General features: G+C 46.7%; 1 protein-coding gene across 1 annotated transcript in view; it reads left to right on the top strand.

Moving 5' to 3' along the window:
* The window catches only part of LOC147098673 (cadherin-23-like), a 229320-nt gene that overhangs the window by 125910 nt on the left and 85159 nt on the right, over positions 1-18251 (top strand). The window contains exons 4-9 of the mRNA XM_085970674.1: positions 2013-2234; positions 3335-3454; positions 7495-7675; positions 10799-10932; positions 13335-13544; positions 14253-14360. Of these exons, the coding sequence (XP_085826800.1) occupies positions 2013-2234; positions 3335-3454; positions 7495-7675; positions 10799-10932; positions 13335-13544; positions 14253-14360 (975 nt within the window). The remainder of the gene's footprint in view (positions 1-2012; positions 2235-3334; positions 3455-7494; positions 7676-10798; positions 10933-13334; positions 13545-14252; positions 14361-18251) is intronic.

Genomic DNA, 18251 nt, shown 5'->3' with positions numbered 1-18251 from the left:
CCTGCCCTAATTTCTCCTTCTGTGGATCGGTGTCAAATTTTTTTGTCTTAAAATACTCCTGTGCAGCGCCTTGGGACGTTTTACTACGTTAAAGGCGCTATATAAATACAAGTTATTGTTGTTGACAGAATTTTTTTTTTAAACATCAGAAGTAAGTCTTCCCTCCACCATTATTGCTCTGAATTTGCTAGACAATAATATGACCATGACCATGAATGGATATCAATGGGGCTTTATCCATGGAGACCATTCCTCTCGTAGAAGCAATCCATTCTTGCATAACATCGTCTATGTAACGTTGCTCCAGAGGTAATTTATTGTGTTAAGCAAGTTTGAGTTAGGGACATAGGAACAGGAGGAGGCCATTTAGATCCTCGTACCTGTTCCGTCATTCAATGTGATCATGGCCGACCTGCGATCTAACTCCATATACCCGCCTTTGCCCCATATCCCTTAATAACATTGGTTAACAAGAAGCTATCAATCTCCGATTTAAAATTAACAATTGATCTAGCATCAACTGCCGTTTGCGGAAGAGAGTTCCAAACTTCTACCACCCTTTGTGTGTAGAAGTGTTTACCAATTTCACTCCTGAAAGGTCTGGCTCTAATTTTTAGACGATACCCCCTAGTCCGAGAATCCCCAACCAGCGGAAATAGTTTCTCTATGTCTATCCTATCTGTTCCCCTTAATATCTTGAAAACTTCGATCAGATCACCTCTTAACCTTCTAAATTCCATGGAATACAACCCTAATTTGTGTAATCTCTCCCCGTAACTTAACCCTTGGAGTCCAGGTATCATTCTGGTAAACCTACGCTGCACTCCCTCTAAGGCCAATATATCCTTCCTAAGGTGTGGTGCCCAGAACTGCTCCCAGTGCTCCAGGTGTGGTCTAACCAGGGCTTTGTTTCGATGGTGTGATAAAGCACTGTATAAAAGCAGGTAGTCCTTCTTCACTAATACTTCCTTCATTACTTCAGTCCTTAATTTCTTCCACTATTACTTAATTCCTTAATTACTGGATTAGACCATTTTTTTTTTAGTGCCAGTAACATTAGTACAAAACCAATACTGTTGCAATGCGAGACCTGTCAAGCCAGGCTACAGACTGGGGGGAGTGATTTGGCTTTGTGCAACATCTCTCCCATTGAAGTCAATGGAAATAAAAATGGGGAGAGATGTAAAAGGGGCTGCCGACTCACTATCGCACAACGTCAAAATCTACCCCCTAAGTGTGTTTGTTGATATGACGGGTGTTTTTTTGCATCTTCACGAAAATGGCTAATTTAGTCCAAAGATCAAAGTGGGATTTTTATTCATTCCTGGGATGTGGGCATCGCTGGCAAGCCCAGCATTTATTGCCCATCCCTAATTGCCCTTAAGGTGGTGGTGAGCCGCCTTCTTGAACCGCTGCAGTCCGTGTGGTGAAGGTACTCCCACAGTGTTGTTAGGGAGGGAGTTCCAGGATTTTGTCCCAGCGACGATGAAGGATCGGCCGATATATTTCCAAGTCAGGATGGTGTGAGACTTGGAGGGGAACTTGGAGGTGGTGGTGTTCCCATGCGCCTGCTGCCCTTGTCCTTCTAGGTGGTAGAGGGTCGCGGGTTTGGGAGGTGCTGCCAAAGTGTCCAAAATCTTGAATGGTTTTGATAGTAAATCGGGAGGAACTGTTTCCAGTGGCAGGAGGGTCGGTAACCAGAGGACACAGATTTAAGGTAATTGACAAAAGAACCAGAGAGTAGCTGAGGAGAATTTTTTTTACGCAGCGAGTTGTTATGATCTGGAATGCGCTGCCTGAAAGGGCGGTGGAAGCAGATTCAATAGTGACTTTCCAAAAGGAATTGGATAAATACTTGAAAAGGAAAAAATTTGCAGGGCTCTGGGCAAAGAGCGGGGGAGTGGAACTAATTGGAGAGATCTTTCAAAGAGCCGGCACAGGCACGATGGGCTGAATGGCCTCCTTCTGTGCTGTCTGATTCTATGACTAAGCCTGCGTTCTGTTTATTGCAGGCGACAACTACAGTGCTTGTAAGTATTTTGGATGAAAATGACAATTATCCTGCATTTCGGCAACAACAATATGACGTCACCTTGGATGAAGGGCCATCAACCTTGAATTCGTTCAACATGATGGTGAATGCAACAGATCAGGATGAAGGCCTCAATGGAACCATTACATACGCCATTGTGGAAGGGAATATCGATGACACGTTCACTATCCACAGTATCACCGTGAGTATTAAAGGTTACAATTGGAAGAGAGAGGGAGTGCGGGAATCAGCATGGGTCACCATGTGTGGTCAAATAATGAATGTAGTCATGAAGAATGCCTCTGTTCAGTATCTTTATCCAATTTGTAAACATGTTCTATCAGAAAGGAAGACTTGCATTTATATAGTGACTTATCACAAAGTGCTTCACATACAATGATTTACTCTGAAGTGCAGTGGCTGTTCTTATGCTGACACTCCAGTGCGGTGCTGAGGGGGTGCTGCACTGTCGGAGGGGCTGTCTTTCGAATGAGACGTTAAACCGTCTGCTCTCTCAGGTGGACGTATGGCCCAGTGACTCCTTGAGGGACCTGGGGAGGGAGCCTCCTGGCCCACAAGGAGTTCTAAATGGAGCAGATCTTTAATACCTGTTGAATATATTCAAGCCAGAGGTAGATAGATTTTTGGACTCTAGGGCAATCGAGGGATATGTGACTCGGGCGGGAAAGTGGAGTTGAGGTCGATGATCAGCCATGATGTTATTGAATGGCGGAGCAGGCTCGAGGGGCCGAATGACCGACTCCTGCTGCTTATGTTCTACTTACCTTGGCCAGTCGGCGCCTCCAGCTTTGGATCAGTTGCCGGGCAGCCGACAGCGCGGGACTCCCCTGATGTCACCGGGCCGCGACTTTTGAACGTTAACTAGGCCCCCGCCTGCCTTTTGTGGGAGCCTTGTCGATGGCCTGATTTGGGAGATAAAAACTTCAACAGCCGGCAAGGCAGCGGGTTGGAAGCCGCAGGTATAAGTTTACAATTTTAACCCCTTCCTCGGACCATTCTCGCTGGATGGGCTGGAGGAACGGGGTTATAATCGGGGCCCTGATCTGACCTAAAAGTTCCTTCATATATGGATAATCTTTTCAGACTGCAGTTATACTGCAAGCTCTATTCTACGCATTGGAAGCATGTACCGAACTCTGCTCCATGGGCTGGTCATGTTTAACATTAGGCGAGCAGGCGGAAGTGTCCATTCTCTTGCCGCATTAAGAAGATTGCATACAAAGTTCCTAGGATGTCCAAAGGACAGAGAATAGATGTAGTTGTATTGCTTCCTTGTTCTAGGGTCGGATCAAGACAGTAAAGGAATTGGACTACGAGATATGCCACGGCCGCTACACGCTCATCATTACAGCCACTGACCAGTGTCCAAATCCAGTCCGGCGCCTGACCTCCACTGCCACAGTAAGTGCTTCTGGGTAACGGAAATGGCTTGTAAACAATTCATACCAGAGAAATGCTTTGAGACAAGACCCAACTGTTCATTGAGGCTAAAAGTAAAAGACTAGCAACACAACACTGTTCCAAACCATCCGCACAGTCCCTGCAATTTATTTTGGTCCATACCACTATGAACATTCCTTCATTTTCTTACTGATTATCCTTTTCTGTGACCTCTCTCAGTGAGTGTGTGCCAATTTCATACCAACTTTTTGGGCGATTTTTTTAAAAAGTTGGGACACAAGAAATTAGAGGACCGATGCCATGCCTCAGTGGGCAGTGACATGACTCTTGTCATTCATGTTAAAATGACTTATGTAATAATACTGGGCGGCCTGCGGGTGGCGCTGTCCAGAGAGAGTATAAATACTCAGGCATGGGCCCAGCTTGCTCAGGACATTCTTAACAGGAACTAGTGAAGGACACAACTAGACCTCCATGTTGAAAAACAGTTGATTAAAGCTTTGTTTAACGCTTAGACCAAGTGCCTAGTACTTTTCTTACGTCAGGCAGTATAATCACAGGGAGAACATGGCGGGACACCATGGGGGTGCAGTCCATGATAATACAGTAAACTCTTGTTTAAACGGCACTTAATCATCCGGAATACTTTAATAACCGGCAAAATAGATAGCCAGTAATCTTGCCGAATCCATCCAGCACTCGTTTTTGCCCAGTCCGAGTCTCCCGCAGTGGCCGAGTTAGTCAGTGGTTTTTATCTTTGTTTGTGTTAAAAATTGCCTTGGTAGCTGACATAAAAAAACTACTCGGCACTTGGTCTAAGCGTTGAACAAAGCTTTAATCAACTGTTTTACAACATGGAGGTCTAGTTGTGTCCTTCACTAGTTCCTGTTAAGAATGTCCTGCGCAAGCTGGGCCCGTGCCCGAGTATTTATACTCTCCCTGGACAGCGCCACACGCAGGCCGCTCAGTATTATTTCATAAGTCTTTCTTTCATGAATGACTGATTCATGTCAGTAGGTAGACCTCTCTGTTATCCAGAATTTTTCATCAACCGGCACCATCCTGGTCCTGTAGGTGCCGGATAAGAAAGAGGTTACTGTATAGGGAAATTCACGAGCTGCAGGCTCAGGATTTCTTACCATGCGCTCCCTTCAAGTGCCGCTCTCCCCACTGGAAACACAGGAGTGCAGAATCGGCCCTCAGGTGACGACTTTACAAAGACTCTTGCAGCTGTCAGAGGGGTATCTTCCATCCCATTTGGATTCAAACCCAGATTTCACAGATGACAAGAAAGTACTGTAACCCAGTGCACCACCCACTCCTCCAATCTAAAGCTTATTCTAAATGCTTTGGTTTCTCTGGAAATGTCGTATTTCTGAGGCGAATCGATGAGGTGTGTGTCGCTGACAAAACATTTCTGGCAAAGCTAACACCCAACCCGGTGCCATATTGCATGGATCTCTGAGAGCAGTGGTAGAATGCCAGTGTGACTCAGTTGGTAGCACACTCGCCTTGGAGGCAGATGGTTGTGGGTCCAAGCTCCCTGTCCCAAGGCTTGAGCAGATCATTTAGGCTGACATTCTAGTGCACTGCTGCGGGGAGGCTTCATTATCGGAGGAACAGTACTTTGGATGAAACATTTACCGAAGGCCCTTTCTGCCTCTTCGGGTGGATGTAAATGACCCTCTGGCAGTATTGGAAGGAGATGCACACCTCTCTCAATGATCGCCACCAAAAATAGATTTACTGGCTGATGTAATAAAACTCACTACGCACTTGGTTCGAGTATAAAGCAAGGCTTTAATCAACTTGTTTCAAAACATGGAGGTCTAGTTATCTTTCACTAGTTCCTGTTTACAAAATGTCCTGGGCAAGCTGGGCCCACGTCCGAGTATTTATACCCCTTGGACGGCACCACCAGCTGGCCGTCAAGTGTTATTTCATGAGTCTTTCTTAATGGATCATAAGATTCATAACACTGGCCATTCATCTCATTGCTGTTTTTGGGGCCTTGATGAGGCCTCATCGGTATCTCCAGCAGTCCTATTTTTTAATTCATTCACTGAATGTGGGCGTCGCTGGCAAGGCCAGCATTTATTGCCCATCCCTGATTGCCCCTTGAGAAGGTGGTGGTGAGCCGCCTTCTTGAACCGCTGCAGTCCGTGTGGTGAAGGTGCTCCCACAGTGCTGTTAGGGAGGGAATTCCAGGATTTTGACCCAGCGACGATGGAGGAACAGCCGATATATTTCTAAGTTGGGATGGTGTGTGACTTGAGGTGGTGGTGTTCTCTAACTGTCTTTCAGCCTAATTATTTGATTGGCAGGTGTAACCAGAGTGAAACCATCAATAACTCAACAAAGTTGGGGAGGTGCATCAGGTGACGCTGTGGAACACGCGGATTGTCGCGTATGAGTTGTGACAAAAGGGTATAAAAAGTATGTGCTGGGGACAGATACTTTAGAATTCGATTTAAGGTCTGACCAACCCGAGCTTGGAGCTGTAGCTTGTCTGGATTCACCGGGCTGAAACCTCGAGGTTTTGCCGATAAGTGCTGTTGGTAAATGTATGTTTAGTTATTGTTAATATTTATCATTACTGTATGCTTAATATATCTGTGAACATCTAACATTTAATGCTGTGAACTCTGTTATTTTGAGGAATAAATTGTAAATAAGAGCCCCTCTGCCTCAATCTCGAACAGCACCATAGCCCTAATTTTAAGCGAACCCACCTGGCAGGTAGCTAATAGATTTGGGTCAGTTGACGGTTTTACACCCCGGCTGATTTTCCCCTCCATTTGGTTCACCTGTTAGCGCTCTGAGGCAGGATGTTGAAGAGATGTTCAAAGATGACGCAGACTCGCTCACCTCCATTTGATGCCACGTGGTTGAGGTCAGGAACTTGTCCTCTACTGGTGCAGCAAGTTGGTACGCCACTGCACTAGACCAGAAGTGTCCAAGATTTTCTTTGGTTTCTTGGGTCACCTAGCTCACTATGGAGACTCATGGACCACACGTACACAGCTTAACTCCCACGAAATTCAGCGGGAGGTTAGCGGCGGCGCTGACCATTAGCACCCCGCGGCGCTACACCGCCGGCGATGATGTCATCGCCGTGTGCAGCGCCCCGGCCGCGATCTTTGGTAGCGGCCCCTGACTCACCGCCGGACGCTATGTCCGACGGGGTCAGGGGGGGGCCTACCTGCGGCCTGGGAGGCGCTATTTAAAGGCGAGGTGCCAGGCGGCCATTTTTGTTGCTGGCCGCCTGCCAGCACCTGCCTCCGCTGCCGTCCTTGGCCTCCTGAGTACTCCCCGCGGAGTGCTGGCTGCGCTCCATGAGCCCGGCACTTCTCTTGAGTACCGGGCTCTTTTGCCGGCAATCCCGATTCCCGGGGGCCCAGCTGGGCCCCGGGTCGCGCTGCACAAGGCCCCTCCCCTTTAAGAAGGAGAGGAAGGTCTATAGTACCGTGGCATGTAGCGCCGCAATATTCCCTCGCAGCACCCCAAGAGGGAGGTGGGGCGCTTCCAGTAGCACCCCGCTTCCCCCTTGGGGCGCTACTACTCAATTTCGGTCGCGGGGCGCTAATTTTTCCAGGGCGCTAAAAGTAGCACCCCAAAGGGGGCGTGACTCTATTTTTCACCCCATCTATCTCAAGCTGCGGTGACTAACCGATCCGAATTATTGATTGTTTAGTGTCACAGCAGCCTCTGGATGAGCCTCCTATCAAATCTTGGCCACTGACCTTTCTCTCTTCACCTCCAGCCAATGGCAAAGTGGAAACGTGGCTTTGTTTGACCATTGGGGTCGACCAATGATTGCGCTTGTCCAGTCTCGTAAACTTCCGCTTTTAGTGCACAACACAAGATATATGAGACACCCTTGGGTTATCGGACAGAAAGAACCTTTGATTCCACCTCTCCGATTGGAGGACAATTTAGTCAATGTTCAAGACTGAGATCGAAACTGAGTTCCCTCTTAAAACATACGTGTTTAAATCGCTAGAACTTAAATAGTAAATCTGTTTTTCCTCCTGTTGTAGGTAATTGTCAATGTGAATGATATCAATGATGTGACACCAAGGTTTCTTCATCCTTACGAGGGTCCATTTGACATCACTGAGGGTCAACCAGGTCCAAGAGTGTGGACATTCCTTGCAGAAGATGAAGACTCGGGCCCGAATGGCCAAGTAGAATATAGCATCATAGCAGGAGATCCCCTTAGTAAGTTCCAGCAAAATAATTCACGCAGTCTATAAAGCATGGTGGCTAATCAATGATCTGCACCCACTACAAGAAATATTAACTTAATGGGCTCAATATAAAATAATTAAAATTTGTGGGTTTAGTTTCTGGAGTAGTTGAGGTGAATAGCATGGTTGCATTTAAGGGGAAGCTGGATAAGCACAGGAGGGAGGAAGGAATAGAAGAAAAGGAAAGAAAGATTTGCATTTCTATAGCGCCTTTCGCGACTTCAGGACATCCCAAAGCACTTTACAGCCAATGAAGTACTTTTTTTTTGAAGTGTAGTCACTGTTGTAATGTAGGAAACACGGCAGCCAATTCGCACACAGCAAGCTCCCACAAACAGCAATGTGATAATGACCAGATAATCTGTTTTAGTGATGTTGATTGAGGGATAAATATTGGCCCCAGGACACCGGGGAGAACTCCCCTACTCTTCTTTGAAATAGTGGGCGTGGGATCTTTTACGTCCACCCGAGAGAGCAGGCGGGGCCTCGGTTTAACGTCTCATCTAAGTTTTAGATTCAGTTGCAGGAAAAATATTAATCAAGAAAATAATTTCTGGCGGACACAAGACGATCAAAGGTTTTGTGAAACTGCTCATTGTCTGATTGCGGTGTTTCTTAAATCAGCAAATCTCTTGCTATGCATAATGAAGACATCCTCTTTCCAGTACAAGGCCATGGCCGGAGGGTTTACAGAATGAAGAGAGGACCTTCTTTACTGCTATGAATGCTGGGAAAGCCTATTCGCCGGAACATTCTTTTACTCTCAATAGAAACTGGACTTAAGCAGTGGAAAAACATTCCAACTTCCAACCCAATAAAGCAAGTTAAATGGCTGAAATTATCATCAAAACAGTCAGGAGATCGTGATCTGTGAGAGGCTCCTGCCCCAACCTGGGAGCGTTGCTAGGCCTGTTTCAATGTGCTATCTCACCACATCATGGCAAGGCTGGCTACACTTTCAATTATTTTATTGTGAATGAAAAACTATGAACTTTCCCTCTTGAATCTGTGCTTAGTCCGGCAACGAGAGGAACCTCAGCTTAAGCATTTAATGAAAAGAGACAATTGGAAAGCAGAGTCTTGATCTTGTCTAAAGCTGACATCAAGTTACATCAAGTCTACAGCACAGAAACAATGCAGGAAATGCAGCAGCCAATTTGCACACAGCAAGCTCCCACAAACAGCAATGTGATAATGACCAGATAATCTGTGTTAGTGATGTTGATTGAGGGACAAATATTGCAAATATTGGCCCCAGGACACCGGGGGAGAACGCCCTTGCTGTTCTTCGAATAGTGGCCGTGGTATCTTTTACGCCCACCTGAGAGAGCAGACGGGGCCTCATTTAACATCTCATCCAAAAGACAGCGCCTCTGCCAGTGCAGCACCCCCTCAGCACTGCACTGGGAGTGTCGGCCTAGATTTTTGAACTCAAGTCTCTGGAGCAGGTGGGGGCTTGAACTCACAACCTTCTGACTCAGAGGCGAGGGTGCTACCCACTGAGCCACGGCTGACACACAGAAGGATATGCTGATAGGACGAGATGAAGTATTGAATAGACCAGTATCTCCAGTAAGACGGGGGGTGGGGGGGGGCAAAGGAATTTCTTAAGAACATGCAAGCAACTGTGATTCGGGGATTCTGAAACTTCACAGATCCCTAATCTTTTTAAGCTTAAACCGATCAAGAGTAGATGACTTCCACCAGTGAGGAGGGACACAAGTGCGGCGGAGTTGTGCAGGCAGAATGCGTTCATTCAGTTCAGTCACAGTTTTTGCAAATGTCTAAGCCGCGTCTTGGTCTTCAGGAGTTACCCAAGATTGCTGGTCGAAGCCGATCAGTAGCAGAGAACTCTGTGCCCATTAGAGGAAGGAGGAGCTAAGAACTTAAGAAACAGGAGCAGGAGATAGGCCCTTCGAGTTGTCCGTGAGGGACAGAATCATTAATATTCAAAGAGCCATATGTGGCAATTTATAAAAGAACAATTCCCCTTTAAGTAGAAACATAGAAACATAGAAGATAGGAGCAGGAGTAGGCCATTCGGCCCCTCAAGCCTGCTCCGCCAATCAATGAGATCATGGCTGATCATCCAAATTCAGTACCCTGTTCCTGCCTTCTCCCCATATCCCTTGATCTCTTTAGCCTTAAGAAATATATCCAACTCCTTCTTAAATATATTTAATGAACTGGCCTCCACTGCCTTCTTTGGTAGAGAATTCCACAGGTTCACCACTCTCTGGGTGAAGAAATTCCTCCTCATCTCTGTCCTAAATGGCTTACCCCTTATCCTTAGACTATGACCCCTAGTTCTGGACTCCCCGGCCATCAGAAACATCCTTCCTGCATCTAGTCTGTCCAGGCCTGACAGAATTTTATAGGTTTCGATGAGATCCCCTCTCAATCTTCTAAACTCCAGCGAGTACAAGCCCAATCGACCCAATCTCTCCTCATACGTCATTCCTGCCATCCCAGGTATCAGCCTGGTGAATCTTCGCTGCACTCCCTCCATGGCAAGAACGTCCTTCCTCAGGTAAGGTGACCAAAACTGCACACAATACTCAAGGTGTGGTCTCACCAAGGCCCTGTACAACTGCAGCAAGACATTCTTGTTCCTGTACTCAAACCCTCTCGCTACGAAGACCAACATACCATTTGCCTTCTTAACCGCCTGCTGCACCTGCATGCTTACCTTCAGCGACTGGTGCACAAGGACACCCAGGTCTCGTTGCATTGAGAACATTTTGTTAATATAAAAAGCCTTCCTTCGAAGGTCATTTGTTTCCTCATTTCTACCGTACTGTGCATGTCACGTACGCAATGCGATTGCGAGAGATCTCGGGGTGGGCAGGTGGGCAACTGGCTCAGCACATGAGGGTTATATCATTTTGCAAAATGGTAGAAAGCAGAGGAAAGAAGTAGGGCGAAGTCACCACAGTAGAAACAGAAGATTATGACAAGCGCAGTGCCTTACATCAGCGTCACTCTGTGCAATCCCAGTGGAATTTTACGCACACTGGTTTTTGTGTGTTCTGCAGTTGCTGCCTGAGCAACAGCGGCAGTTTTTCCAACTAACGCTCCTTTTTTACCTCTACAGATGAGTTTGTTATTTCTCCAGTGGAAGGGGAGCTTCGTGTGAGAAGAGATGCTGAGTTAGATCGGGAGAGTGTTGCATTTTATAACATAACCATTATGGGCAAAGACAGAGGAACACCAGCACTGAGCAGTACGGTCAGTCCTTAGCCTGTTCGTACTCCCGACTAATTGTTTTGATATATTCCTGTCACCAACTTTCACTTCTGGTAAATCGCACAAGTATTTGGGCAGTAGTTGCTATCGGGCAATAGCCTGTTCTGTGAGTAAGGATAAGCAGGTGACTCCATGTATGTCTCTCCGTGCACTGGCCTTTGTCCTCAGCTCTTCAAACAAGATATTAAAGATACCAAAGCACAATACTGCAGATGCTGGAAATCTGAAATAAAAACAGAAAATGCTGGAAATACTCAGCAGGTCAGGCAGCATCTGTGGAGAGAGGAACAGAGTTAACATTTCAGGTCTGTGACCTTTCGTCAGAACCATCGACCTGAAACGTTAACTCTTTCTCTCTCCACAGATGCTGCCTGACCTGCTGAGTATTTCCAGCATTTTCTGAAGATATTAAAGATGTCTGCCTTCTTTCTTTCTTTCTCTTGTTCTCCCTCTCCCTTTCTCTCTCTCTCTCGCACTCACTTTCTCTCTTTCTTTCCTTCTCTCTCTCTCTTTCTCTTAATTTTTTTCTTACTTTCTTTCTGCCTTTCCTTCCTTTGTTCTTTCCTTTTCTTTTTCCTTCGCTCTTTGTTTCTCTCTTTTCTTTCGGTAATCCTTGCACAATACAGGCACAGGCCATTATTTCAGCCTTTAGGAATTTTCAGGAATTGTGGCCCAAGGTCGGACAGCCGCTGCCCACCAACACCCCGAAGAGGTCCATGGCTGGAAGAAGCTTCCTGTCAATGGCTCCAGGATTATTCCCCTTTCCCCCACCGCCAAAAAATAACGTGCCAGGATAATTTGAGTCTGTTTCAGCATAAAACTGAATTTCTGTTCCCGATCTGCTGATTCACTGAGCAATTGAATTGAAGATCCTGAAACACCCCTACGGACCTAAAGCAAAACAATGAGATGCCTACTTTAATGTTACAGACTCAAATGCCTCCTCAGATCACCTACAAAACACTTTAACCCAATTACATATCCGTCTTTATGGTCAGGTACAAACTTTAATTGAAGAATCCTTTAAACTCCTAGCCATGTTCTATCTTTTTTTTTATTCCTTTATGGGATGTGGGCCTCGCAGGCAAGGCCAGCATTTATTGCCCATCCCTAATTGCCCTTGAGAAGGTGGTGGTGAGCCGCCTTCTTGAACCGCTGCAGTCCGTGTGGTGAAGGTGCTCCCACAGTGCTGTTAGGGAGGGAGTTCCAGGATTTTGACCCAGCGACGATGAAGGTACGGCCGATATATTTCCAAGTCAGGATGGTGTGTGACTTGGAGGGGAACTTGGAGGTGGTGGTGTTCCACTGCGCCTGCTGCCCTTGTCCTTCTAGGTGGAAGAGGTCGCGGGTTTGGGAGGTGCTGCCGAAGAAGCCTTGGTGAGTTGCTGCAGTGCATCTTGTAGATGGTACACACTGCAGCCACGGTGCGCTGGTGGTGGAGGGAGTGAATGTTTAAGGTGCTGGATGGGGTGCCAATCAAGCGGGCTGCTTTGTCCTGGATGGTGTCGAGCTTCTTGAGTGTTGTTGGAGCTGCACTCATCCAGGCAAGTGGAGAGTATTCCATCACACTCCTGACTTGTGCCTTGTAGATGGTAGAAAGGCTTTGGGGAGTCAGGAGGTGAGACACTCGCCACAGAATACCCAGCCTAGCCTCTTAAGCCCTGTTTTATAATGGGAAAAGTTGAGAGGAACTGCATGCAGACATAAGATTTTTAAGATAGATATTAATATGGATAAGATTGATCAAAACCTGATAGTGAGGCCAGAGCGTTTATTCTGCTGATACTACTGTCGCCCTTATTTCTGTGACTGATTACTCAGCTGGAGTATTGTGATCAATTCTGGGCACCGCACTTTAGGAAGGATGTCAAGGCCTTGGAGAGGGTGCAGAGGAGATTTACTAGAATGGTTCCAGGAATGAGGGACTTCAGTTATGTGGAGAGACTGGAGAAGCTGGAGTTGTTCTCCTCGGAGCAGAGACGGTTAAGGGGAAGATTGAATAGAGGATTTCAAAATCAGGAAGTGCTTTGATAGAGTAAATAAGGAGAAACTGTTTCCAGTGGCAGAAGGGTCGGTAACCAGAGGACACAGATTTAAAATAATTGACAAAGTGCCAGGGGCAGGATGAGGAGAATTCTTTTTACGCAGCGAGTTGTTGTGATCTGGAACGCGCTGCCTGAAAGGGCGGCGGAAGCAGATTCAATAGTAACTTTCAAAAGGGAATTGGATAAATACTCGAAGGGAAGAAAATTGCAGGGCAATGGGGAAAGAGCAGGAGAGTGGGACTAATTGGAGAGCTCGTTCAAAGAGCCGGCACAGGCACGATGGGCTCCTTTTGTGCTGTAAGATTCTGTGATTCTATTCTTTGATTCTATTCTGCGCAGGTACTGGTTGGAGTGCGTGTCCTGGATGTCAATGATAATGATCCCGTGCTCCAGAACATGCCGCTGAACTGCACCATCAGTGAAAACACAGCCGCGTCCACAACCGTTGCCAGAGTTCTGGCCACTGACATTGACAGCGGCCGCAATGCTCTCCTCACCTTCAGCATCACGGCAGGAAACACCGAAAATGCCTTTTTTATCAATGAAACAGTTAAGTCATTTATCGGCTTAATTGCATGGATGTTACACGATTAATATTAATTGTAAAGCAGACATGAAGCACGATGTCTCAGTCACCCATCACCCACCGCCCCCCCCCCCGTGCTCGCTGACCTACATTGGCTCCCAGTCCAGCAGACAAAATTCTCAATCTCCAGTTCAAATCCCTCCCTGGCCTCGGCCCTCCCTATCTCCGTAACCTCCTCCAGCCCTGCAACCCTCCGAGATCTCTGCCTTCCTTTAACGGCCATGCCTTCAACAATCTCGGTCCTAAGCTCTGGAAATTCCCTCCCTCAACCTCTCCGCCTCTCGTTCCTCCTTTAAGATGCTCGTTAAAACAGACCTCACCTATCCTAATGTCTCCTTCTTGGCTCGATATCAATTTTTTTCTCATTACGCTCTTGCGAAGCGTCTGGGGGCTTTTTACTATGTTAAAGGCGCTATCTAAATGCAAGTTGTTGCTGAAGTATTTTTGGTGTCGATTGTGTAAAGAAACATTCTATCTCAAGCATCAAAAGACTCATCGGCATGGCTCACTCTATAGCATTCTTCCCTGGAGTCAAAACATTGTAAACATTCCAGGATTTGAAAGTGTAATCTTCCCTGATGTGCCATTAGAAATGCTTTCTGCACGGGTATCTGAATTGGTTACTTGTGGTTCCTTGCTCACGTTAATGTCTCCCGTGACTTATGTTACAGATTGGTGTCATCTATGTCAACAAACCATTGGATAGGGAGCAGACCGCTGAATATCGACTCACTATCACAGTGAAAGACAACCCAGAAAACCCAAGACACGCTCGAAGAGTAATTATTTTAAACGCTATTGGACGCATTGTTGCCACAAATAGCCACATCATCCTCTTGGCATTCAGAGATGCATTGCAGACCAGCTAAGTGTTTGGGCAAACTTCATTGCGATGCGTATATTTATTAATGATATCTATATGGAACCATCGAATGATACAGCACAGGAGTTTTGAAAGAACTCTCCAATTACAGGAAACTTTTTTATCCGGCCCCGACGGGACCGACGTGGTGCCGGTTTATCAAAAAGTCCGGATTACAGAGAGGTATAGTAAAAGGTACGAGAGCCGCGTACACGGCCACAGATCCAGGCATCCCTGTTGCATAGCAACAGGTGCAGGAACCCCGGCCACAGATCCAGGCGTCCCTGTTGCATAGCAACAGGTGCAGGAACCCCGGTTACACAGCCACAGATCCAGGAACGGCCACTAACATGAAGTAAAACTTAGCTGAACCTACTCCTGCATTTTGCCGGTTAACAGAGATTTCCGGTTATTTAGGTGCCGGTAAATCGAGAGTTTCCTGTAGTCCCACTCTGCTGCTCTTTCCCCATAGCCCTGCACATTTTTCCCTTTCAAGTATTTATCCAATTCCCTTTTGAAAGTTATTGTTGAATTTGTTCCCTCCACCCTTTCAGGCAGCGCACTCCAGATCATCATAACTCGCTGCGTGAAAAAAAAATTTTCCTCATCTCCACCTCTGGTTCTTTTACCAATGACCTTAAACGTCACATACAACATAGGTTCACTGGGATAGTACCAGGGATTCGAGGATGTAATTATGAGGAGAGATCTGAAAAACTAGGGCTGCATTCACTGGAGCAGTGAAGGTTAAGGTGGAATCTAATAGAGTCATTTCAAAGTTTTGAAAGGGTAAATAGCGAAAGATTAGTTCCACTCCTCATTGAATCAGCAACAAAGAAGAATAAACTCAGGATTGATGCTAGTCATTTAAAAGTGGGGGGGAGGGTAGAAGGAATGTTTTGACTCAAAGGGTTATGAGAATTGATAGATTTTTGTTGGGCATTAAGGTTATTAAGGGTTACGGAACTAAGGTGAGTAGCTTGAATTAAGAGACAGATCAGCCATGGTCTAACTGAATGGCAGAACATGATCGAGGGGCCGAATGGCCTCCTCCTATTCCTGTTATCCTAGAATATAAAATCCATTGACATCCAGTTAATCACAACACTGAAAAAGGAAGCACATGAAGGAACATATCAAAGAGCAGGATCAGGATATTCCGGTCGATGGATCTCATGTGGAGTTGGCACAGTTATGATGCGCCCACTGAATTTTCCACGATTCAGCATCAAGGGATTCAGCTGACCTGACAAACCATGAGATCAAAACTTAATTTGTTTCAACCAGACATGTGAATCCCAAGATTGGATTACTGCCTTGGACTTTTTCCAGGACATTTGCTATGTTCCAGTTCATTTCAAGTGGTTTCCTAAGCTTGCAGCCGAGCCCAGTGCAGGATCGGGCTGCCAGTGCACGTGCCAATGAGACACACACGAGATGGTGATATCAGGACGGTTAGATTATTGACCAGTACTTTTAAGAACATAAGAACATAAGAAATAGGAGCAGGAGTAGGCCAATTGGCCCCTCGAGCCTGCTCCGTCATTCAATAAGATCATGGCTGATCTGATCCTAACCGCCAATCTCTATCACAGAACTATCTCCTGAAACTAACAGAATTAGACACACGAAATAGGAGCAGGATCAGGCTACCCGGCCCCTGGGCCCGCTCCGCTACCCACAGGGCCATGACCGATCCGAACCTAGACTCATGTCCAAATTCCTGCCCGCTCCCCGTAACCCTTTATTCCCTTTACTTCTAGGAAACTGTCTATTTCTGTTTTAAATTTATGTAATGATGTAGCTTCTAAAGCTTTTTGGGGCAGCATATTCCATGGACCTACCACCCTCTGAGTGAAGTAGTTCCTCCTCATCTCAGTTTTGAAAGAGCAGCCCCTTATTCTAAGACTATGCCCCCTAGTTCTAGTTTCACCCATCATCGGGAACATCCTCCCTGCTTCCACTCGATCCAACCCCTTCACAATCTTATATGTTTCAATAAGATCGCCTCTCATTCTTCAGAACTCCAATGAGTAGAGTCCCAATCTACTCAACTTATGTGTCGGTGCAGGCTCGATGGGCCGAAATGGCCTCTATCTGCACTGTGGGGTTTCTGTGATTTCTGTGAACTTCTCCTCATATGTCCATCCCCTCATCCCCGGGATTAACCGAGTGAACCTTCTTTGTACTGACTTGAGAGCAAGTATGTCTTTTCTTAAGTATGGACACCAAAACTGTATGCAGTATTCCAGGTGCGGTCTCACCAATACCTTGTACAACTGAAGCAATACCTCCCTATTTTTATATTCTATCCCCCTAGCAATGAAAGCCAACATTCCATTGGCCTTCTTAATCACTTGCTGCACCTGCATACTAACCTTTTGAGTTTTTTGCACCAGGACCCCCAGATCCCTTTGTACTTCAGTACTTTCCAGTTTCTTGCCATTAAGATAATAACTTGCTCTATGATTTTTCCTGCCAAAGTGCATAACCTCACACTTTCCAGTATTGTATTCCATCTGCCACATCTCTAATTTCAGTCAATTCGTGAGAATTTCCGCGGTGGGTCTGTCTTTAGCTGGACTGGACATTGACCGCCTTTCACTGCAGAGCAATCTGCAAACACTTGGGGAGTAGAAATTGGTTATGGCTCGCTTCTGGGCGCGTAACTAACCGTGCGCAGGTAACGCGCGCCCAGACCGCGAGGCCCAGGACTTGCCCGAAACTGGGCCTCGGCCTCATTACAATACTTCGTGGGAGCTCCAGGTGCCTGTCGCGCCTCGAGACACAGCTCGCACATTGCAAGCGGGTCAAACAACAACAGCTTACATTTATATAGCGCCTTTGACGTAGTAAAACGTCCCAAGGCGTTTCGCAGGAACGTTACTGACGTAATAAAACTCACTACGCACTTGGTTTGAGTATAAAGCAAGGCTTTAATCAACTTGTTTCAGAACATGGAGGTCTAGTTGTACTTCACTAGTTCCTTGTCTTACAAACTGTCCCTGGAAAGCTGGGGCCGACGCCCGAGTATTTATACTCCTTGGACAGCGCCACCAGCTGGCTGTCCAGCGTTATTTCATGAGTAGTTTCTTGATGAATGATGAGATTTATAACAGTTACCAAACAAAATTTGACACCGAGCCACATAAGGAGATATCAGGGCAGCTTGGTCAAAGAGGTAGGTTTTAAGGAACACCTTAAAGGAGGAGAGAGAAGCGGAGGGAATTCCAGAGCTTAGGGCCCAGGCAGCTGAAGGCACGGCCGCCAATGGTGGAACGATTAAAATCGGGAGATGCGCAAAAGGCCAGAATTGGAGGAGCGCAGAGATCTTGGGGGGGGTTGTTATGCTGGAGGAGGCTTACAGAGATAGGGAGGCATTTGGAAACAAGGATGAGAATTTTAAAATCAAGGTGTTGCTTAACCGTTAATGGCCCCGGGGGGAAGGACCACGGGGGAAGGGAGGGGGGGGGGGACCAATCGCGGGTCGGCAGCGACCCTCAGGAGTGCTACAGAGCAGGGAGGCGCACTCCCGCTCGTCCAGGCTCCACAACAAACTGCAAAATAAAGGTTCTGCTTACATTCGTGTTGGCTGGCGCTGCTTCGCCCAGCTCCCCCCGGCACCTGCTCCACTCAGCAGCGTCCAATCTAGGAGCGGGGTCTTAAACAGGAATTAGGCCCCATAAGGGACCTTTACATCTACTTTAGGCAGCCGCCGGGGGTGCCTGAAAAAATCAAGCTGATCCAATTTAGGGTCGGACGTATTTCAGGCGCCCTTGAGGTGCGGGAGACAGCGCGTGACATTGGT

Source organism: Somniosus microcephalus, chromosome 29 (genome assembly GCF_052327205.1).
Source record: "Somniosus microcephalus isolate GS21.2 chromosome 29, FLI_Smic_1.0, whole genome shotgun sequence".
Classification (NCBI taxonomy): Eukaryota; Metazoa; Chordata; class Chondrichthyes; order Squaliformes; family Somniosidae; genus Somniosus; species Somniosus microcephalus.
Note: the sequence above shows the minus strand (reverse complement) of the source record. Positions and strands in the feature narration are given on the sequence as shown.